Raw genomic sequence first — 23,878 nt, 5'->3', positions numbered from 1 at the left:
CTCTTTGGGTTTCTTTAGGAAGAACTTCAATGATGATTTCCTTTCTGACATGCATTTTGAGACCTGTCCTTTACCTAATTGTGTACCTTGCTGATCTTACAATAATCTTGTCTCATTATTAAAATTGCACACATCAAGCAAGCTGCAGTGGCTGTCAGAAGGCTCCGTGTATCAACAGAGGTGCTTGTGTCACTCATTTTCATACAGTTGAGTTTGTTCTACTACACAGTATTAATTGACATTACATTTTCTAGTTCTGTCAGCCATTCAGTTAGTTTATTTCAAGTGTGTGCAGCACTATTTAGTCGGAATTTAACTGACCTTGAATTTCACCATGGCGTGCTGTTGAATGAACTTGGAGGATCACTCTGGTTCTTTCAAACTGTACCCGATTTTAAATTAAATTAGTGAGAGTCTTGAATGTACGTTGCCTACATTTACTGAAGACTTGCTTTATTGCTGGTAGGTTACCAGAGGTGAAGGCTGTCAAATGACACAACATATTAGTGATGGAAACAATACCAGATGTTTTTTGAGGAATTCTGTTTAGAGTTAGGATTTCCAGGGAGTTTTATAATGCTTCTTTTCTCCAGCTCAGTATTTCTCCCAATTCTGAGCCAGAGTTTGGGGCACAGCTTGCTAAATATGAATCTCTGTTGACAGCTTGGGCTGGATGAGATCCAGCTTTTTCTTTTTCCCTTCTTCCTCTCGACCCTCACCTTTCCCTTCTCAAAAGCCAGCCTTCCTTCCCCCTCAGCCCTTGGATGTGTCAGCAAGGCTTTGCTTGGACACTATGGTCGGGGAAACATTCTTTATTAACACAGAGACTCCCAAGCAGTACCCATGATGGGTGTTTTAAGTGTGTTTTCATTTTGAACAGCAGGCTTTTAACAAAAGCTAGTAGCAGGCATCGTTAACATGCCTTTCACACTTGGAGAATGTGAAACACTTTTGTAGGCTGTCTCATGTATCGCATATATATCCTATATCATTTATGGGTAAGTGTGTATATGTAAATGGTGTAAAGCTAAAGGCTTGTAAAAAAATCTGTTTGCCTTTTCCTGCATTTCACTTTTGCAGTTTAAATACAGTTTTGCCTTCAGCTTTCTTCTGCAGTAGGAATACTGTGCAACCTGGTTATAAAAGGAAACTGGAGATGTATTTTTTTTTTAACAGTTTCTTCTAATATCTGTGTAGATTTCTCTGCAAGTTCTCTGTAGCCCAAGGTGGAACTGCTGTGCCAAGAAAGCTTACGGTTTAGTGGTGTGGTGCTGCATGTAATGGGAATGTGCTTAACTAGATACATAGCTTCTCATTTACTTGCGCAAAAAATATTTTAATGGCAAAGGCAGGCAAGAGTCATCTCAGTGTTTCTGTGAGTTGTTCCAGGTAAAAGCCTCCTGTGTGTGTTTTGGTGAAAGCTTTTTGGATGACCTACAGCTGACTCGGTAGAACGTACCCTTGCTCCCTCATTTGCATTTCCACTGAAAGTGCTCTCTCTTGCACAGCACTCGGAAGGCTTCGCAGCAAAGCTGGATTGCTTATGAGTACTGAGCATCCACAATACCTCTTGTATTAAAACTTGACACCTGTTTATTTGATTAAAAGCTTAATAATCTTCCAAGAGCTTCTGGTTCCAAGCACAAGATTGATAATGCAATGCCCTGTTTTCTGTCCAGAAGTGGAATAGAATAGCTAAAGCTAGGTGCATAATTGGCTTTTTTGTTCCCTTTAAAGCACTTTATTTTGTGTAATGTGCGTAAAGCAAAAACCTGTTTTTTCTCCTCAGCACCTAGCAGCAGTGGAAGAAAGAAAGATCAAGTCCCTGGTCGCCCTTTTGGTGGAAACACAGATGAAGAAGCTGGAGATAAAACTTCGCCATTTTGAGGAGTTGGAAACCATTATGGACAGAGAGAAAGAGGCAGTAAGTAGGGATTCTGGATTAAATCATTTACTGCAAAGGTCTGTGTATGCTAACAGCTGGAAAACGAGCAACTTCAGCTGTTCCTCACCTTTATCGAAGGTCTTTCTCCTTCAGCTAGAATTCATAATTGCCTCCTGTAGTCACATCTGAGCCCTCTTCTTCATCTAGCATCTTCTCTTTACCATAAGCAGCAAACTGGTGGTATCCTAGGTTTGCTTCCTAATCCTTACTCCTGTCATCTAAGTGTGAATGTGGAATTGGTCTGGAGCTTTTATGCAGACCTTATCACATGAATGGTATCTGACATAAGAATGGCTTTTCCCTGTAAAGAGAGTGAAATGAGTGGAAACCTTACTTCCCTAAGGGAAAGGAAACCAGCTCCGGCTGCCTTTCCTTCCCGACTTGGTTTTAATATGTAGTTCAAGCGTTCGGGGTTTTTTTGGAGGGCGTTCTCAGTAGCTCTTGGGGAAGTCCTCAGAGTGAGATGTGGTAACAGAAGGATGCATGCTCAGCAGTAAGAGCTTCTCATTTTGTGATGGTGGTGCCTGGCCTGAGCTGGAGAGGGCAACAGCAGCTTCAAGAGAAGCAGTGATGGCAGGAGGTGGGTAAAGGTGGTTGCTCCTGGGGACCGCAAAAGTATTAAAATAGAGTTGAGAAATCCAATGATGAAATACTACTGAGGAGGAGGAGCTGGGCAAACTAAGTGAGAAGGTTCTTAGTTTCTGTCCTCAATTTAGTGAGGCTGTAAGCCTGGCCACGGGTCTTGATTGAGGTCTAGCCAGCTGACGGTGGTGGGGACACTTAAGAGAGTATATATAGGGTGCATCCCAAGCAGGGCTGTATTTATGTTGTAGGACTGTTAATGACACCTTACTGGAGACTTGTGTAACCCTAAAATCAGGCAGAAGCTGCCTCTGCCTGTCCGTGGCTGGATTGCACATCAGTTACGAAGTGTTCTTTCATATATAGTTCAACAGGCTTTCAGAGAAGTGGTTTCTCTCCAGCTACTGTCGAGATGACTCAGAACTTCATTTTAATCAGCAGTCATCTATGTTTTCTGTTGTGTGGCTTCCTCTTTTGTCAATAGCCAATTACTCTAGATGTGTTGAAGATATTGACTCATAAGTCCAGGGATTTTCACATTTGCCCTCCCATGTAAATTTAATGGAATTTACATCCTCATTTTGGCATTAATCATGGATAGTTTGACAAACTGTGTTCTTTTGTAGCAGAATGTCAGCAAGAACTTCTAGATTGCTCAGCATCCTCAACCATTTCAGTGTAGTGTTCGCCTCTGACACTGACTGGCAGCTGAAGAAATGGACCTAACTATTTTGAAAAGGTTCTCTGTAGATTTCTTTCTTTGGAGGTTATATTCTGTAAGTGGCAGGGTTGTTTTTTTTCCCATTTTGAGGCATGTGACATTTTCCTTCTTGAAAATATGCATATAAATTTTTCTCTTGGCTTCCTGGTCATTAAAGTCAGTCTTTTCACCTGTCATTGTGGGTATCTAGTGAAATACTAAAAGCAAAAAAAAATCCTTCATGCCACTGCACACTTATGCATATGTCCTTATTTGCTGCACTGGCTTTTTCTTATAGTAAAGGTAAGGCGATTCTAAGTGTTGAAAGAAATCTGCGCTGCAGACTGGAGGGTGTTAGATGTTAGGCAATACATATTTACTTCAGCGTTTAAGCTAAAGCGATTTCAGCGCTGCCAACTCTGTATAACCAGGGATTGTGTTGGTAGGAGCCTTGTTGACCCAGAACCTTGCTGTCTTTTCTGTTTAGGAAGGAGTTGCATGCTGAAGATGAAACTGTAGTACAGTGATGCGTATTGTATGGGTATACGTTAAGTGCTTGTAATACTCCCTTCTAATTGTGAATCGCTTTGCAACAGCGCAGAAACATGCTGTTGCAAATTTGAAGGTCGTCAAAGAGTGTAATATTCATGCATATGTACCCTGAATTCTGGCTAATTTCCTGAATTGGGTTGTGTAGGGAAATGGTGTGGCAAATGGATGCGTGCTGGTCTTTGTTAAGGTACCTCACTCTTGCCTGACAGCCATGGCAGGTGTGACTGAGCCTGGAGAGTGGAAAAGCAAATGCAAACTGCTGCTGGGCTGCCCTCCAGAAAACGCGTTGCTGCAAGTTGTCTGAATGCGAACCTGGGGGTGCGACTGTAGGTTGTGTCCGTGAACCTGCTGGTGACATGGTGGCAGCACGTGCAGGAGCCTGGGACAGAACTGGGTGGTTTGGGCTCTGCATCATTTTTAAGACCAGCTCATGTTATAACTCGCGTTTGTGCCTTATTCCTCTGTCCTAATGTCTTTTCTCATCCTGAGGAGAGGGAATGTGTAGAAGGGAGGTTTTCACTGGTTTTCCTACAAAGTGTATTTTCAGGTGCTGGATGCTGTTTGGAGATACTTGTAAAGACTTTTTTTTTTTTTAACTGTAGCAGGATAGGATACCATGAAGAGAGCAAAGCAGGAATACAAGAGAGTATAAAAAGAATATGAAAAGTATGGTGTAGCCGTACTTCTTGCCTAAGCTTTTGGTTTGGGTCATTTGCAGTAATTCTTCTCTGAACTGCCTGCCACCTACGGAATCTGTTTCCACACATGCACGATTACACCACTGGTGTATGTGCCTCTTCATTTTATTAAGTTCTTCCTGCTAACGTATCAGAATGGTCAAGGAAAAAGGAGTCATGGCAGCATGAATAATCACATTGTAGTCCCTACATGCAGAAAACCAGCCCCCAACAAGGAGTATGTATTATTCATTAGCTCTGTCCCCATCTGGTTCTCCTGGTGAATGCGCGCTCTGTAGTACTCTGTTTTCATCCGTGCTTTGTCAGCAGTCAAACCGCTACACAAAGTATTGATGAAGCTTTGGGATTTGTGGAGAACTTCTGCTATGTGGAAGTCTCCTTGGCAACCTGCTTTTCAGAGAAATTATGGAGTATATCTTAAAATACCCATTAAATATTTGTAAACTAGTCACACAAATCCATGTGTCAAATTTCTTTAAGAGTAGTAGATGTAGAAATGCATTGTGATTTCTTAAATAAGTCAAATGACATACACTTACTTAATGAGGAGAGTGATGAATCATATAAATGCCCAATAGTAAGAAATACTTTCTCTAGCTTTTTGTGTCTTTTCATTTTGGGCTAGCTTATCCTTTACATGGCTTCATAATTAAATGAAGTAGCTTATTTTATGTTAATTGGACTAAATTACATGAGCTTTTTTACATAATACTCTTCTTAATAGTGCACATCCCTGCTGTTTGGCTGTCGTGGTGTCCGAGTCCTACACTTTAAAGGTATAGAGTAGGGTCCTACCTGTAACCACAGAGCCTGTGCTGTTGCACACATGTTCTGCTTTGGGCTTGCCCTAGAAAAACCTCTTCAGTTTCCTGTTCTCCCTCATTGCAACATGCAGAAGATTGAGAGGAAAACCTACAGTTTCTTCTAGAATTGTGCTGAGGCTGAATGCTCTGCACAGTGCTCATTGAGTACCATGTTGTATTACTGAGCGATTCTTCAGGTGCAGATGAACAAGGTGAGTTCATCTGTTCCAGCCTGAAAACAGCCTGGACCCTTTACTAAAACATGCTGGAAATCAGGCAGCTGTGTATCAGTAGGATAGGCACTTGATTTGTAGAAACACATCTTAAATATATAGTTCTTAACATTGCCTTTTTCCCCTGCTTCTGCCATAGTTGGAGCAGCAGAGACAGCAGTTGCTGACGGAGCGCCAGAATTTCCACATGGAGCAGCTGAAATATGCTGAATTGAGGGCTCGTCAGCAAATGGAGCAGCAGCACAGTCAGAACCCACAGCAGTCTCACCAGCACTCCAGTGGGCCTGGGATGAACCCCCTTGGGGCACCAGCACATCCAGGCTTACTGCCCCATCAGCAGCCCCCACCGTACCCTATGATGCACCACCAGATGCCACCGCCTCACCCACCACAGCCAGGTAAGGGTTGCAAGGAGCAAATCCCCTTACGTTAATCACCGTTTGTGACAGAGTAAAATGGGAGGAAGAGGTACTGCTGGGTAGGATTGGAGGAGGTGTAACGGGTGGTTTGTGTTACATAGTGTCTTACAATGGTGCTGCTTGTAATAAAACGCGGTTTGCTAGAAGGAAGAGCTCTGCTTGCACTGCAGCTTGGTTTTGTAGCTTTTGCCCCTGTACCAGATGTGTGGATGGACTTTGGGGAGGAGGTATGAATTACCCAAAAGGAGGGAGTGAAAGGGAGCACCAGACTCTTCTCAGTGAAAGGGCAAGAAGCAATGGGCACAAACTGAAATACATGAAATTCCACCCAGACACAGGAAAATACTTTTTTTCTTGTGAGGGTCATCAAACCATGGAGCAGATTGCACAGCAAGGCTGTGGAGTCTCCATCCCTGGAGACAGTCAAGCTCTAAATTAAAAAAGAAAAAAACAAAACCAAAACAAAGAAACCCAAGCTGCCCCTGAGTATCACTTTCAGATGGTTTTAGCTTTTTTTTTATTTCCTTGGACTTTTTTTTATGTGAAGTGATCTGAGCAGTGGTGCTCCTTCAAAAGCAATCGTTCCCTCAGATTTTCTAGTTCATGACACACCTAGCAGTGTAAAAAAATAACTTGGGGGAAGGGACTGGACCAAGAAGCAGAGGGAGGAAGCTCCTTAAGCAGTTTCCTCTTGGCAGGACACCTGATTCCAATCCATTCCTGCCTTCTACCCTTTGGTAGCGCTTGATGCCCGATGAGAGTGGCAGCACCATGTTGGTCAGGAGAGTCACCTGAAAGTCTCCAGTCCAGCCTGGGGCTCAGAGCAAGGCCAGTTGCATCAGATTGCAAGGGACTTGTCCTTGGAGGTTTGCGTATCTCCAAGGGTGGAGATACTCCTAATACCAAAGGGTGGAGAAATTAGGTGATGATGTGACTGTGCCTTGCCTGAGGAGGAGAAACAGCATCCACTGGGCATAAAAAATATTCCTGCCATTTACTCAAAACAACTCTTTGTGCTTAATGGCAAAACTAACAGCCCTACTGTTAAGTAACTAAGTTGCTAACAAGTAGTTGCAGTCTCACCTTTAAGCTATTGTACTGTTAGAAGGGATTGGGACTACCAAATCCTGCATTTTTGCTGTGAAGCTGTTTATGGGAGTTAGAATTGGCAGCTTTCCTGTACTTGCTAATGTTGTTGAAATGATAATTCGAACTAGAATAGACCACCTAGGATGTAGTAACCTGATGGTAGGGCTAGAGCACAGCGAAGGAGAATAGCTTTTGCCAATTTTCAGCTGTTTGACCAAAATCTTACCTAAAAGACGACCTGATCGTTTATTAGCTGAAAATATCTTGGAAGATTATGCATAGGCTGCTGCTGAAGAAGCCAAGAAGTTTGGAGTGTTGTAATCAAAAAATAGGAGTTGGTAACAGGAAGCATGCAGGCAGTTGGGTGCTCATCTTGGGAAAGGACCTGTGTTAGGTGTATGGTTTGGGAAAGAATCAAGTGAATAATAAATGAGCAGACCTTGCAGATGAGCATGAAAATGTGAGTCATCTAATCCAACTTCGTGAACCTCCACCATAATAAAACTTGATTCAATCAACAGATGTGGAGTAATGCTAATAGGACAGGAAAGTAAGAGTTCGTTGTCTAGGTGCTTAAGGTAACTATCTTTTTAAGGGACCGGAGTCAGTGAGTTCATGGCTTCATTGTGCACTTCTGGGGAAAAGAAATGCTGACATTGTTTTGGGAGCTGGTTTGCCTTTTGCTGAAATTGAATTGGGAGTGTGATAAAATATGGTCTATTTTTTTTTAGATTCAAATAATACCACAGCTAGATTTGTCTGTTGTATGCTGTATTGACAACTTGGATCTATTCACTTAGCTGTAGAATGAAGACAAATTCTGTGAAATGGAAAAATAGCAAATTGAAAACAGATTAAAGAAGGGAATTGTTGCATATCATTAGACTAGCTCTTACAAGCTGCTTTTGAGACTGAAAATGTAACTAGATTAGATGCATTGTTGTATTCACTAGGGGACTAATAAAACTTGATTTCTAATATATTCACATTCTTGGTTCACATAATACCTTATTACTTCAGCCCCATCGTAATCATCCAGGCCCTCTATATCCCCAGTGATCCCTTTCAGTGTGTATTGTGGGGAGTGTGGTATGTGTTAATTAGTACATCTCTTTCAAATTTGATTAAAGTTAGTTGATAGGTTGATTTTTTTCCACCACCACCCCCCCTCCTGTTAGAAAGCAGCAAGCTGATGGATGAGGCGCAGGATGCGGGCTCCAGCGGCAGGGAGGCACCTGGTGCTGTGCTGTGCCCTGCAGGTACGGGGCTGGGGCCGTGCCTTTCACCCAGCCTGGCAGTTTGCCAGTTTGGTATTTTTGTGAAGGTGAGAATTCAGAGGCCCTTGGAGAGTCTGAAGGCAAACCCCCTCAAACGCGAAGATATTTTGAAATATGAAGAGAGTCTGTCTGCCACATCCCAATGGATCTTGCTTAGAAAGCAGAACAGCCTCTCTTCCTCAGGCGTTTTGGTGGAAGTTCGTTAGGAATGCTTGGGAAGTCCGCAAGTGCCAGAGCCCTTCAGCTTCACAGTGGAGTTTGTGCAACTTCAGGGCAGGGGAGAAAATGGAAAAGCCCAGTTTCCTCGAGTGAGTTCAGCACTTAAACTCGGAGCCAGCCCTGGGGGGGTGTAAACAGTCACTTAGGGACCCTTCAGTCCCCACAGAGAGTCACTCACAAACTGGCTCTGTTTAGGTAGTTCTAAGATGTCCGGAGTTTGACTTTCCTTGACAAATCAGGACATCATCACAGAGGGAATCTCTGCTGGAAATACCCTCTGTTGCATGCAGCAGTGTCCAGAAATCTTCCTGACGTGCTGAAACTCTCAGCAGTTGCATTTTGTGTACGCTCACACACCGTGTATTATATAAGTTTAAAAGATAATCCCTTATTGCATCACATTGGTCACGTTGAATCTGTGGTAAGTACTACAGAACTTCTATTGTATTCTATGTATTTCCTTGACTTTCACATTTTTAGGGCAATTGCGGTGTATTTATTGGACTTGTGAATCTTGGAGCTTTAATAGTCCAATACTTTCACGACAGACCTGTACAAACATTAGATGAGCAGCAGTTTTTCCTGCTCAGATGCTAATTTGGGATCCTTTGAAACAAACCACAAACAAAACACAAATCTGTTAATTCCCTGACTGCGTGCCTGCCCATCAGTCTCCTGCACTCTTGGTGGAGATGCTGAACCTTGGATGAGGGAGGTAATGAAGTTCTCCCTGCTAGGGAAGGATGAGATACACTTGCAGAAAAAATCTGAAAGGTCTTTTTTTGCCGATCTTAGTCCTGTTGATGAATCTCTGGCTTCAGAGCTGTTGGCATACAGCTTCCCAGTGCAGAGCCTGGCATGCGGCTATAAGGAGGACTTCCCAGCTTCTCTCCCCTAACAACCTGCCAGTTCTGAGGAACCTCAGTGATGAATGCCACGGGGTTATTCTTCATTTGGGTATAAAGTTGTTATTGGAGATTGAGACAGGTGCTGCCTGCTGGTCTGTCCAGCAGCTCTGCGGGAAGAACTGGCCCGTGCAGGTGGTGTTAGAGACAGGTCCCCACACAGCTTGCGGTGACGGGCACCGGTGGGCAGGTGGGCAGCCTTCCAGAGGCTGCAGGGGGAAACACGTGGCACCATTGCCTGTTCCACTGTGTGGCTTTAACTCCAGGCTTTACCTTGGTCCTCACTCAGGTTTTCAAACATATTTCTGACCTTAATAGTGACTAAAAGTGTAACTGTTGGTTCAGTAGACCGTGAACAACACGCTAAGCTGGATGTCTTAAAGTGATTGGCAAAAGCTGAAGAGATGGTAGGAAGCACAGTGATGAAAAGATCTGAAAAGACATTTATAAATGGAAGGGGAGGAAAAAATAAATCCTGCTTACAGCCTTTCTGGATTCAGAGGCAGAAGCAGTTAAGCCACATCTCTTAGCTAGAAGTTAACAGTGAAGCTTTTTTCCAGAAGAGCTTTGTTTAGCTTGGCCGTCGGTCTCTGGACACAGGTGGGGAACGTCTCCAGCAGTGAGCCACTTCTCACGGGCATGGCCGTGCCCGGTTCTGCTGGGCTGCAGAATTCCTTGGGACACGCTGAAGAGCCAAAATCAGCCCAGAGGCCAGCGCCCACGGGCAGGTTCGGTGGGAGAGGAGCCAGGAGAGCCCCTCCAGAGAGGGGAGCGATGGGCAGATTCCACAGAAAGCAAACATTTTCCAGCGGACAGTGTGCAACGCATAGCCAGGGAGGCGCGGTAGAAGCTTTTGCTGCTTCTCCCAGGGCTTTTCTTTCTGGGTTTGAGTTAATGGTCGTTTTGCCAGTCGTAGCAGGCGACGTGGATTGGTGGTTAAAGCTTTGAGCTTGAAGTAGGGCTCTGTTACCAGTTTGCCACAATGTGGGGTTTCACTTGATGCCTCCTGCAGTGCAAGCCTGTGCTCTGCGTCCGGCTGCCTTCAGGTGGTCCTCTGGGACCTGGGTGTGATGAGACTCTGCTCAGCCCCCTTGACCAGAAGTGTGTTGACATTCTGAGACACCAGCACTGATTTCAGATGAGTCCCGTTGCTAGGTCCTCTCACACATTTTTTGCTTTCACTTTTTTTGACTGAGCTTATTTTATTCTCTCCTTTTCTCTGGAGGGAAGACTTTCAAAACAGAAAAATAAAACTGGGTTCCAGTTTCAGTGTGAAAAACTGTACCTTGTAATTACAACAGGTGGAAAAAAAAAAAATCCCAATTTCTTCATGTGTTACCAGCCTTGCTGCTGGTTGTATCATTGGAAGCACATTATTGATTTCTCTTTGGGCACTGTTCAGGTTATCTGTGAAATAAGTGCCTCGTGCTTCTGGTGTGTAATACAAGAAACTTTAAATTCTTGGAGGAGGAGTGATAGATAGGTATTAATAGCTGTCGTTAACTTTTCCCTTCAGGGGGGATTTTCAACTAGTAAGTAACTTCTGACCCAAAGCAGAAATGGAATGAGGAGGTAAGGACGCACCTTGCACTACAGCTGGTTGAGTAACTTCAATAACTCATTTTTCCCCAAATATACTTTGCATAATTTTCTGACAATGGTTGAAATAGTCAAAAGAATGGCTTTGTGAGTGATTTGGAGCTTGCATTTTTTCCAGTAAGTGTTGTGCATTTCATTATTTAAAACTTCTGGGTTTAAACTGAGCCTGCCGGATGCAATTTACTTTCCTATTGGACTGTCTGCAGTTCCAGAATTTTTTTGGTACAGATAAGGATTTTGAGTTTGCTTCCTTTTAGTAAATATTTCTTAAGAACTGTCAGTGCTTTCTTTTTATCCATCATACGTAATGAGTTTGCTGGCAGGAGACATGCAGGGAGCAGTGGGATGACAGGACAGCAGAGACACACGAGCGGTAAATGGGTTTGCAGTGTTCATCCACAGCGCTGTCGTACGTGCGTGGTTGTGGGGTTTGCAAGGTGTTACGGTGGTTGGTAATACAGAAACATTAAATCCACGTTGGGTGCTCTCTGGTATATTCTTGACTGCATGAAAACCCAGCCAGGCAAGAGGCATTATGGGCTGGAATAATAAATAAGAGTCAGCCATAGGACAGCAGTTCCACTGAGAGTGCTGGATGATATTTTAGTGACTTGCACTGTGCTGTTGTCTTAACATCTGCAGAGCTTCTCTGGCAGGTCTGAGCAGCTCCCAACTCCTGACAAAAATTTATTATTGAAGATACATTAATATTTGGAGGTTACCGGTGGTGCTGCCCTGCAGAACAGTTGTCCTTGCTGGTGTGAGACACTAAGCAGCTTCTTGACAAAGTTATCTTCCATTGTACATGTTTTGTTGTGTAAAAATGATGGTGAGCCCTCAGCTGGGCAGTGTTTGGGGGGCTGTGGGAGAGAGACCAGCGTGGTCGGAGGTGTCCGACTTCGGCATGCCGGTGCCTCGGCTGTCGTCGCCCAGTGAGCCACACCGGAGGGGAGTGACAGAGCCACGGTGGGGTCTGCCAGCAAGGTGGAAATTCTGCCTCTCCCCCGAGATGCAATGCTAAATGAGTTATTGTGGTTAATTATTCACAGCTCTTGGCTGAGGGACTGTCTGCTGCAGCGCGTGTTGGGGGAGGACGTGCCGAAGGGAGGGCTGTGGCTGAGAGGGGGGCTAGCAGTGCAGATTTCCAGGTCTTCCAAAAACCGTTCCCAGTGGGAAGGAGCACATCTTGCAGTGCTGCGGAGCTGCTCTGCAGTGAAGCTAGCAGGCATTCCCTGGAACTCCGCTTGTTCCCCTATCAGGATGGTGAAACAATGAATGCAGTAGTAGAAGAGCGAGATTTCAGCAAGGCATATCCCCTGCAGATACCAGAGGAACGTCGGCACGCAGCCTGCTTTGCTCCTGTCTGAAATCCTGGCCGAAGGAGAGGCTCCCGTCACGTAGCACCGGCTGCGTTTGCAGCTCCTCTCTGAACGGTGAATAGGGAGAGGTGTGCAGGAGGGTTGGAATCGGCTCCAAGCTCTGTGCATCATGCCCCGTCAGCTGCTACAGTGAAACAAAAATACTAAAACTGTTTTACCACTCCAGTGCCCCTCAAGCAGCAGATTTAATAGAGGTAGAGGCTTATTTAATAGAAATAAATACCTTGAAGATCCTTTAAAAACCATTCCTGAGCCTTTTCCCTGTAATGTGAATCTGCAGTTGGCAGTTTTGCTAATAGTGGGATGCTTCAGAGCACACATGAGGAAATGTCTACATCTCTAATGTGTAAAGGATTTTTTTAGTCTGCTAAATCTCATTTTATTGAACCTTTGGCTTTATCTCTTCCTACGTCTGTTGTTTTTTAAGCTCTCCCCCTTATGTAGGTCACTCTTCCACATTTTATGCTTGAGCCGCTGTCTTGAAGCGGTATCTCTTGTAAAATGAGAAAAAAACCCGCACAGTCCCTATAGAAATAAGACTTGCTTTTTGCCATAGTGGTGGTAGTCATTTCCCCTTGCTTAATCCCAGTTTGGGTAGTGCTCGATTACTGCTCTGCTTCAGCATTTTGGAGTTCTGGTATATAGAGAGGTGATAGGATTGTTCCTCTGCAAGTACTCTAAGCTAGCTTTAAGGTAAAATAGTTGCATACCGGGCTAGGAAGGCAAAAAGTGGGCAGGCAGCCCTGCACACAAACACAGAGGAGCTTCTTGGCTTACGGGTGTCTTCAGAAAAACTGCAGTGCCGCCTCTTTTTCAATCTCCAAGATTTAAGAGAGAAAAAAAACCCTCTGCAGCCAGCCCACTCCGTGTGGGAGGGTGCTTCCCAGCGAGCGCTCTTACGAGGTCCAGAGTCATGACATGCTTTGAATTTATCATAAAACAAATTTTTTTGAAGTTCATCTAATTTCTGTTTTGTGGTGGTTTTAGCTTGACTGTGGTTGACTGGAATATAAAACACAGTCCTTGAATCTTTGCGTCACTGCAGGTGTGACAGAATGCTTGCCCAGTGCCAGATCTTAGGACCTCATGTGAAGCCACCCAGGCTGTAGTAAGTCTGACCCAGCTTTAGGTATTTCAGAAGAGGTTTGTTTTTTTTTTAATATTAATCACTTCATTAGTGCAGCAAGACTCTTGTAGGCATGTGGTGTTGGAAGGAGGATGGCCAAATTATACTTGGAGAGGTTGAGGCTCCTGTCAAGTGGCAGCTCCCAGCCTGGGAATTTCTCAGTTCTCAGCTTTTCTGGTATTCTGAAACACAGCTGTGGTGTTCCAGTTTTTACATTTTTTATTCCCCAATCAACCTTAATTTTGCCAGTAAATAACAGCCCTCATAGCTGTGAATATCATCTTTGGCTACAAAGCCCTCTGCATCTTTGGGACGTGTTTTATCCCCAGTTTCTGGTTCTGGCAAGATTCAGCCCCCGCTGCCCTTCTGCCCCCAGCACTTCGGGTTGCCCTGTAACCTGCTTCTGCTGGTCTGCCTTTGCCTCTGCGTGCCGTTAGCTGCAACTGGTCCTTTTGGGGGGGGGCTGGAAATGGAGGAGTTCATTAAAATGAAAGATCTGCTCAAGCCAGGGTTCTTCAGAGCGTCGTAATGTTGTCTTGACTTACCAAGTGGCCGCTGTTCTTGTGCGGTGTCCTTTCAGAGTGCAACACTGGAGTCAAAGCATGGGAGGAGGATGAGGATAGGGCAGAGGAGGAAGCAGTGCTCATCTTGCTTGTGTGAGCTAGTCTAGATCCAGACACGGTTTCCAGCGTTAAAGCCAGGTATGCCAGCTCCATTGCTCTGTTCTCTGGCAAACCTGCCTTTTTGCAAGTAGGTTCTGAGTGTGTGCGCTGGGTCAGCCCAGTGGCTCACATCCTGGCTCTGGTCTGACAGCGAATGCTTCGTGAAGACCATAAGAAACGGGGTGAAGCAGATCGAGCCTTCCCCAGCCACACACCTCAGGCGTGTTGACACTCAGTGCCTGGGGGGGCTGCTTTGAACTGGTGTGTCCGTAGGCACCGACCTGCCCTCTGCAAGTTGGTGTTAGCCTAGAACTACTGGCAGCGTAGGCGTTGCGGTGGCCACTTTTAATCCTGGATTCAAATAGATACAGGCTTCCTACTTGCTTTTCCCATACTTCCTATGTAATAGGCTGTCTGCTTCTTTCCACCATACAGACCTTCTCCCAGGTACCTTGACGGGCAGTAGTTGTATGCCGAAGTCTCTAGGCTGAGTCCATTTCTCCATTAAATATTATTTTGAGTCCACTGGAGGGCTTTAAACTGACCAGGATTATGCAGCCTGTCAGCATGGTGAGGCAGATGCTCGAATTCCCTCGTTGCCTATGAAGCGAGACCAGCCTGCAGTGGTTCTCTGCTCTGGGCTCACAGGAATAGGCTTATATTTGCAAAAGCAGCTGCTGAAGATAGAAGCTGCTCTTGGAGGACTACTTGCACAGGTAAATGGAGCAGAAGAATAGAAAATTTTCCTGGAAAGTAACTACTTTGAGTTGAAGTTTTCAGGACATTTCACAGGTGAAGAGAACAGGGCATCAGCACTGAAGTGGCCAGATCAGCCCCCTTCTGTAGGAATTGAGATTACTACTGATATGGGATTATTTTTTTTTTCTTCACACATTTTGTTTTTAATATTTCACCCAGAACTTCCAGCAACTGAAATCCAGGCTGCTGTTTCATATGCTGTGACTGTAGTGCTGCCGGTCATCACATAACAGCGGGTGTGTCAGAAGTTCCCACATCTGCCTCATGCACGTTGGGGAAAATCCTGACTTCTGGAGCTTGACCAGCTGCCCTTTGCGGCCGCGTATCCGGACAGGCTGTGCTCCAGAGCTCATCTGTTCGGGCTGGGCTTGTCTGTGCCCCCAGCTGGGTCCTTGCACGTAGGCAGCCTTGCAGCATGAGGGGAGCTGTTTGCTTGTCTGTCTGCCGCGCGTGTGTTTGAAGCTGCAGGGTGAAGTTTCCCAGAAGCTCAGCACTAGCGCAGAACCGACTGCAAAGGGTCTGCAGGCGGGCAGCGGCTGGGCTGTTCGCAAACCCAGCGGCGTTTGTCTGTCAGCGGCGCTGGTCCTGTAGCTCTTAACCCACTTCTAATACTAATAGATTACTGTGTCTTTAAGTCTCAGCCAGTGCCTGGCTGTTGCTTTCAGTGACAGTGTGTTCATGTTGCCTGCCATGCCCTTTCTACCCAGTCCTCATCTCGGAGTGAGCTGGACCAAAACAGATGCACAGATGCTGGCAGCAGTAAATTCATGCCGTGTCTGCTTAAATCTTCGGTTATCTGCGTATTATCTGTGGATGTGCTGGAGGGCAGGGCTGCCATGCAGGAGGGACGGGCTGACAGAAGCCAAGTGAAATTCAGCCAGGACAGATGCTGAGTCCCACAGCTGGGAGGACTAACCCCGAGCAGCATCCCCGGGGGTCCTGGTGGGCGGCAGGCTGAGAAGGAGCTGGCAGGGACCAGCAGCATCCCCGGAGGGCAGGCAGCAGACCGGGGGGATGATTATCCTCCCACTGCTCGGCAGCTGTTAGAGCACTTCTGGAGGATTGGGCCCCCCAGTATAAGAAAGGCATGGATTAAACTGGAGTGAGTTCAGCAGAGGTCCACCAAAGATGGTCCAAGGGCACTTTCCCCTCGGAGGGGCTGGGGGGACTGGGCTGGTTCAGCCTGGGGAGGGGAGGGCTTTGGAGGGACCTACCCTTAAGGTAGCCCTTCTACTACCTGTGAGGAGGGTTCGTCAAGGAGACAGACAGGCCTTTAGGGGTTTGTGGTGGGAGTAAGAGACACAAGCTGGAACACTGTTCGCTATCCAGTTTCAACTGGATATAAGGAGATTAAGCACTGGAACACATACAGAGAGGTGGTTTGGGCTCCATTCCTGGTGCTTTTAGGTATCAGTTGGGTCCTGACAAAGCCCTGAGCAACCTGGTCTGACCTCAGAGCTGACCCTGCTATGAGAGGGGGTTGGACCAGAGACCTCCTGAGGTCCCTTCCAACCCAGGTTCTTCTGTGACGGAGATAACGCTTCTGTCCTCGTACAGCCTGCTGCTGCTGAGGGGGAGGGAATGGGCCACGGTGAGGAATGTCCCACGCAACTTGTCTGCAAAAGGGAAACCAGCCGCTGGAGCTCCTGTGTACGGGGCTTGGTCACCTTGAGTTACCCAGAAAGGCAGGCCATGTCATTTTAGGAACTGTCCCACCTTTTCTTCTTTAGGCTGTTGGCTGGAGGCATGAGGATTCCAAGGGGCTTCTTCAAAACCACCAATTCACCATCACCAAAGCAGAAAATATTTTGCTAATAGTGGGGACAAAGGAGGGGATTACAGGCTCCAATGTACACAGCTTTTCTGCTTGGCTGCTGCTGCTGCTCTTTAATGTATAGTGATGGAAATGCCATGACGTGCACTGCAGGCCACTGATCAGCAATGGAGTGTGGCCAGGCATAAATTTTCAGAGCTCTTCTGTAAACGTTTGAGAAATCTGATGGTTTCGGTAGAGCTTCCTACCTGATGCTTTGGTGGTGCTGGCCTTGCTGCTGTGGGCAGGCAGCCCGGCCAGCACACGGGGCTCTGCCTTCTCACGGTTTGGTGCTTCGGAGTCCCTGTGAATTTAAGGTGGATCAGCACCTCTGCCACAGATCTCCAGGACCATATGAAGCCACTGCGCTGTGGTGAGTTAGATTCTTTTGCACTGGGACTTCTTGTGGCTCCAGTTTTGAAGCAAGTACTTGTTTACGCTGTCATCCTGCCTTGCCCTTTGGCAAGGATAGCCTGTCTTTCTCAAAGAGCAGGTTATCGGTTTAAAGTGCCATGGAGCTGCAGGCAGGGACCAGCTGCCAAGTGCTTTCTGTATCAGAGATGTGCATCTTCTGGAGGGCTGTGGCTGGGCAGGGCAGACCTGCTGGGTTAGCAAAGGCACCAGCCACCAGGGAAGGGGAGCGAGTTCATCTCTGTTGCATTTTTGCTTTTTGGGCTGTTGTTGGGTAGGTATTCCTGCACGCTTGGAGCGCTCTTCAGTGGCTAGGGAGCTGTCTTCAGGGCAAGGATGGAGAAGGATTTGGAATGGCTGGTGGACTTCACCTCTGTGAGAAGGTGGGACGTGGCCCTCAGGCAGAGGTGTCTGTGCAGGCACTAAAGTAGTGACGGTTTCCCAAAGAGCAGGGTTTGCTTTTCATCACCAGGGTTATTTTAAAATGCAGATTATTACTAGTCTAGGTCATAAATTCCCAAGCATTCAGGCGTAGAGCAGCCCAGTGTTTCCTCTTCGGCCAAGCTCTGTCTTAGGCTGCTTTGTCTCCTGGCGGCTGGGGCTGTGCAGAGTTGCTGGTGGAGCCACAGGGTCCTCCCTCCAGCTGGAGGATGCTCGCCAGGATCTGCAACCCACCTGTTTCAGGCAAGAGCTTGTGAGCTGGTGCAATTTCCTGACATCCTAGAAAATGGAAGTAACAGATAGCAATAAAATACTAATCAAAGCTCTTGTTTGGAAGCTGAACATAAGTAAGAGTTAATAGTGTTTATGCTAAAGTGTCACCTTGGTCCCAAATCCAGCGCTCCCACTTCCTTGGCTTTTAGCAGCTGGTGTGGCTGTGATGCTTTTCATGTACGTTGAGCCTTTTTTTTTTTTTCTTCTTCTTTTGTTCAAGGGTTCTGTCGTTGCACTTTATTTCACATAATTGCCTGAGGTTTGGGGTGGAATGAGCTCTTCTGAAGGAAGCCTTTACAATCTGTGCCTAATAGCTGCTTTTCTAACTGAAATAGTGTAACTTCATGTAAGTGTGTAAAAGTAAATGTAATTGGATTATGTAAAATAATGTCTTCAGATGAGGTTTTAAAGCATCAATCAGCAAGTTGTAGGTGTCCAAAGCTGGGTGATTCTGACAGTTCCTTTATGCAGCTGGAACATAACGGTCTCCTACAGAGCTGCTCTGTCAGGAAGGCTCGTTGGAACCCTCCCTCACATCAGAACACGGGGTTTAAGAGTAGAAACTTCTGTACATTGAATTCTTAACTGTATGATTCCAGTTCTCCCATTAATTTAATCCGTCAGGCTTTGCGGCTGCTCTTTTTCATCAAGTGCCCTTATTTTGATGCCTTGTTGCTGTAGTGCAGTTTGTGTCCCCTGCCTTCACTCCTGTTGCTGTCGAATGCCCTTTTCATAGGGGTTCCCCTGAAACGCTGGGGTTTGGCTGTGAGTGCTCCCCTCTGCTCGCTGCTCCCCTCCGCTCACTGCTCGTGCCAACGTTCGTGAGAGCTCAGCGCCCCGTGGCCCTTCTGAGGGAGGGGGTTGGCTTGGGGGGATGAAACGGCATTTCCTTTGGGGTTCGGGGCAAGTACAGAGCCAGCTCTCATGCACAAGGCTTGTTTTCTTTTTTTTCCTTCCCCTCGCTGCTCAGGGAACAACTGGACTCTGGTTTGCTCTTCGGATCACCTCTGTGTTTCACATGTCTCACGGTCCTGTCTCCTGGCTGCTCTTGCAGGTCAGATGCCGGGGCCTGGTTCGATGATGCCTGGACAGCCCATGCCAGGCCGGATGATGCCGAGTGTGTCAGCCAACATCCACCCAGCCGGCGCCGGGCCCCCCCCACCTGGCATGTCACCGATGTCGGGAAATCTAATTGGACCTCGCGTTCCTCTAGCAGCTCCAAATGGCATGTGTAAGTGAATCTCCTGCAGGAAACCTTTCTGAGTATACCTGCTGTGGCTTTTCTGTCATTCACCTTGTTGCTGGAAAAGTTTTTACAGTTGAAACCCCTTTATTTGCTGCAGGAATAATAGGATCTGTGCACGGTGGCTGTCAAAGGCTGGTGCCAGAGGTGTGCTTGAAGCTTTAAATGCTTGTCTCCCCTCTAGGCATCCAAACATACTCATTGTCCTTTATTTTATTCATAACATCTCTTACTTTCTCTCTAATGACACTGAGGCTCTGTGGTCATCATCAAAAACCTCTCCTGATTTAGTCTGGAAGAATGAATGCACAGTAGGGGCTCAGGAATTAACTATATCTAAATCATGAAATAGTGGAGGTCAGAATGTAGTTCAGTTCAACACTACTGTACAGAAAACTTAGCGCTGTGAAATTAGGGAGAGGAAGTTCTAATTAGGAAGAAGCAAAAGGTATATTGGGAACATTCCTTAGATGGCATAAATATGTACACCTCCGAAAATGAAGTTGATTTATGCCAGCCAAAAAAAAGCAGCTGAAGTCAGTAGCCACTGTGTGGGTGATACTTGAATGAGCGTGACAATGTGGCCGAGCCCAGAAAGCAGAGGAGGAGCTGGCATGGCTGGTGTGGGCTGCTCTGCCGAAAATCTGCCTCGAAAAAACTGTCTGTTATTTGCAGCCTGAGACAAACTGCTGGTCTGCTTCAGCACAGCAGCTGTAACCCCAGAAACGTTGTGCAGCGTAACTGTGACCAGACAGGCAGGAATTGTAATCGCTTGTAGTACCTCTCCCAAAAAAGAATTGGGAAAAGCTATCCCATTTTGGCTTCAGCTGAAGCGAGTGGCTGAGGAGCACTGACTCACTGGTGTGAACCAGCACAAGCACGAAATACTCCATTCCAATGCTATTTTTGTTCACACGTTTGCTCCTTATTCTTTTGGTGCTCTAGCTTTACTAAGCTTTCCTTCCCTTTTCCTGAGTCTCTGCCTCTGGGAATATCTTATGTCAGGTTGTATTCCTGCTTGCTGTCTTCCCTTATCTTAATTTCTTTTCTTTTCTCCCCTACTAAACAAGTCAGTCATGTTCCATTAGCATCTCCTCTCTGTGCACGAAAGCCCGCCTTTTGTATCCTTCGTTTCTTTCCTCCTACTACTTGCTGCATCTGTAGATTCCTCTGCTTTAACCTACATACACTGTTCAGAGCTTAAGTGCAGGCTCTGTTTATGTGAAATCTATTGTTCCATCTATTTTGAACTGAAAAGAGCCATAATCTAAAGGCTCAAGCACAGAGCTGGGAGATGAGAAATGCTAATTCCAGCTCAGAAAGTTGCTTCACGTGAACTTTGCCAGTCACTGAGCTGCATGCCTGTCATCTTTTCTGTAAAAAAAATGAGAATTTTCTTCTTCTTTCACAGAGTCCACACAGCACCCAGCTGTGGAAAAGCACAATAAAACATGCAGTGGAGCTTCGTGTGAAGCTTAAGGGACGGGGGAGCCGCGCTCGTGGCCATCTCTGGGGCCAGTCCCTGCTGCTCTCTCCTTGCCCAGCCGCGTCTCCCGTGGCACACAGACATCTGGGAGCTGGCGCCTGGTTCCTTTTCCGTGTTCAGCCCCTGCCAGTGTCCTGCTCACTGTTTCTCTGCTGTTTTTTTTTTTTTTTGCAGATCCCCCTCCTGCACAGCCACCTCCGCCCCCGGAAGGGGTGACCCCACCTCCGGCAGGAGCCCCGCCGGCCTCAGCCACTCCCTAAGCAGTCAAGGAAGAAGGAACTTCTACAGCAACATAGTGGTGACCAAAAATGAATTCCTCAGTTACCTTCTGTTCCCTTGGGAGGTTTTCACCTCCCGTTGGCCTGCCCCAGTCATGTATGTGCGCATATACATACACGTATACAAGCACATATACACAGCATCTTTTTTCCTTCCTCTCCCCACCGCTCATAACCTGGCAGTACTTGGCAGTCCTTTGGGAAAGCTTTAGATCGAAGATGCCAGTAGTGCCTCCATGTTGCTGGTGGGAAGTCCTTTACGCCTTGGTCTGCTTGCCTCTCAGAGCGTGCTCGGGTCTGGTTTCTTTCGTCTTGGTGTTTTGAGCTTTGGGTTCTCCTGAGGAGGGTAAAAAATAAAAATAAAAAAAAAATCCACACGCTTCTAAGGTGGAGGCATTCACTGAGCTTTAGGATGTAGCGCATGCCCACTCCACCTGTGATTTAACGTTTTGGGTTCTCCGGGTAGAGCAAAGCATCAAGATGGGATGTCAAACCAGTGTTTGAGCAGAGAAGGAAACCCAAGGGTGCGCTGTAGCACAGAAGGTGCAGGGTTGCCAGCCGTGTTCATTACCAATTATCTGATCATTAAGGACAGTAGCCAAGTCCTGGGGCTGCCTCGCTAACTTATTAAAGAAAATGTTGATCCAGTGCGAATGAAGCCAGGAGTGAATCAATTGGAATAAAACCACTCAATGGTAGGAGTTTTCTTGCTCCGGTTTTTACCTTTCTTTTGCCTTTGAAGGTGGTAGTTGAACCTTCCCCGAGTAGTTTGGTACAGTAGCCAACTGAGGAATAAAACCATGATTTTTAGTCCCTCTTTTTGGAGCATATACTTTTTACTTTTTAAAATGAACAAAACAAAAAAAAGTAGATAGCGAAGAAGTGCTAGCATACGGGGTTGGGTTGGGATGGCTGAGATGCGAATGCCAGAACTACCTCCTGCAGACAGCCGAGGTGGGGTTGGCGGCCGCGGTACATGTCCCCGGGACAGCGCACCCATCGCCGCCGCTCGTGGAGCTGCCTTGGGCGGGGGCGGGCGCGGGCACGGCTGCAGTGGGCACATCGGGAGTGCTCGCTGAGCAGGACCAGCAGTGCAGTGCTGCCGGCACACACCTCCAGGCTGCCAGGACTGCTGTTTGCTCGTCGGTACTGACTGCAGAAAGTCCTCTGCTGTCTGCGGTTCGGGTTCTCTGCTCTCTTCCTGGCGTTAAGAAGCTCTGACAGGTTTCCATGCCAGAGCTCTGTAGGCTGCTTGTTTATTTAGAGGGTGGCCTTCAGCAACCGAGTGCAAGGGGTGGGCTAAGGCTTGACTGGGCAGAGGTCTCCCAAATAACCTGAAACTGCAGAACCACTTAAACAGTTGTTTTTTTTAAAAAAAAAAAAAAAAAAATTATTTGCTTTGAAGAGCACTCAGGTGATTGCCTCATCAATGTTAACGGTTGAACTTCCCCGGTCCTGAGCGCACATGAGCATGGTGCAGTGACCATTTCTGGGCTGTCCACACACCTGCTGTGCGCTCAGCCCGTTGCCACAGCCTGGTTACTTCCAGGGCTTAGGAGCGATGCTTCCCACCGCCAAGCTCTCAGAACCCACAGTGCCTAGCAGAGAGCGGTCAGGGCCTGCCTGCCTTCCACCTCCCACAGCGGAATTTCATCCCCAATGTTACCTTTCCCTCCAGGTCTTTGGGGTGAGCATGGGATTTTCTGGTTCAGACCGTAGTCCAGTTTAGAATAACCTCAGGTTGTTTTTAGCGTGATCAACTTCAAATATAAAGGATCCAGATGGAGACTATTTTTTACTGTACTAGTGCTGATCCTACAGAGTACCTGAATTCTTGACACTGTTGTGTTTCTGTATAAATAATACATGTGCTGACTTTTTCATCTGATCCTATGTATAGGGCCGGTTTTATTCCTGCAACACAGCCACCCAATTTTGTGAAATAAAAAAAAAAAAGTGGTTTTTGTACAAAGCTTGTGCCGGTTTGTCTGGAGTCTCCTTTTCCCCTCCCTGTGTAGTGTGGGTGGGAGTTCTGAATACGATCCAGGTCTGTTTTGGGGCTGTGTCTTGACTGCGATGGGGCATGTGTGGAGCCGGGGCTGGTTACCGGCCCGCTGGGGACACCAGAGCGACGCAGGTGGGCGAAGGCCCTTCACAGCGCACTCAGCGATCTGCCGCTTTGGAGAACGGCGTTTCAGATTTTAAAAGCTTAATGAATGTGGACGATTAAAACAGCATTTTGAGGCCTAACAGGATTATTTCTGTTTGGTTCCTACTTTCCCACTGCCTTGCTGTGCGAGCTTGGGTGATTGCTCAGGCTTGTGTTCCCTGTCGAATCCCACACTTGAAAGGAGTCCTCTGCAGGGCAGGCTGTCATAGAGGAGGACTGGCTGCGCTGACCGCGCAGGGTCCCACTGTTCCTCTATTCCCGTACTGGCTTTGCTGTTAATTGTTTAATTCAGATCTTTTGTCCTCTCCCAGAGGGCTTCAGAGGCTGCCAGGATAGTTTGCCTTTTTGATTAAACTGAAACGGGGAATCCAATCTGGATTACGTTCTAAATGCTCCTGCTGCTTCACCAAGTAAGAGCCTTTTCCTCTGAAGAAGCAAGAAGCATCCTCCTGGGCATCCTGTATGCGTGATGGCTGCGGTCCCCCCTTCCCTGCAGCTGAAGAAGGAAGGGCGCAGGGGTGGGGACCCCCGGGGCTGGGGGCTGGTGCTGAGCTCTGCCTTGGTGGGCCCCTTAGTGCTGCTGCTGCTTGGGGCAGGTGGGAAGGGCCGGGGGTTCTTGGTGCCTTTGCTGATGTCCTCAGCACGGCTCGTCCCATCCTGCCGCACCCTCCGTGACTTGTTTTTCCTCCTCTTGCCTCGAACGAAGACCTTTTTCCTAAGGAATGCAGAGAGTACGGTGGATCACAGCCCAGTTTTTGAACTGTTTTCTCTGTGGCCGCAGAAGGGGCTAAGGCTGGGCTGCTGTCGTGACAGCGA

The 23,878-nt window shown here is 46.9% G+C and overlaps 1 protein-coding gene across 1 annotated transcript in view; it reads left to right on the top strand.

Moving 5' to 3' along the window:
* SMARCC1 (SWI/SNF related, matrix associated, actin dependent regulator of chromatin subfamily c member 1) overlaps positions 1–22,864 on the top strand; it is a 90,729-nt gene extending 67,865 nt beyond the window's left edge. The window contains exons 25-28 of the mRNA XM_040590712.1: positions 1,790–1,924; positions 5,653–5,911; positions 18,940–19,116; positions 20,789–22,864. Coding sequence (XP_040446646.1) covers positions 1,790–1,924; positions 5,653–5,911; positions 18,940–19,116; positions 20,789–20,874 — 657 coding nt within the window. The 3' untranslated portion in view covers positions 20,875–22,864. The remainder of the gene's footprint in view (positions 1–1,789; positions 1,925–5,652; positions 5,912–18,939; positions 19,117–20,788) is intronic.
* Positions 22,865–23,878: the final 1,014 nt, after the last annotated feature.

The sequence above is a fragment of the Falco naumanni genome, chromosome 4 (assembly GCF_017639655.2).
Source record: "Falco naumanni isolate bFalNau1 chromosome 4, bFalNau1.pat, whole genome shotgun sequence".
NCBI lineage: Eukaryota > Metazoa > Chordata > Aves > Falconiformes > Falconidae > Falco > Falco naumanni.
Note: the sequence above shows the minus strand (reverse complement) of the source record. Positions and strands in the feature narration are given on the sequence as shown.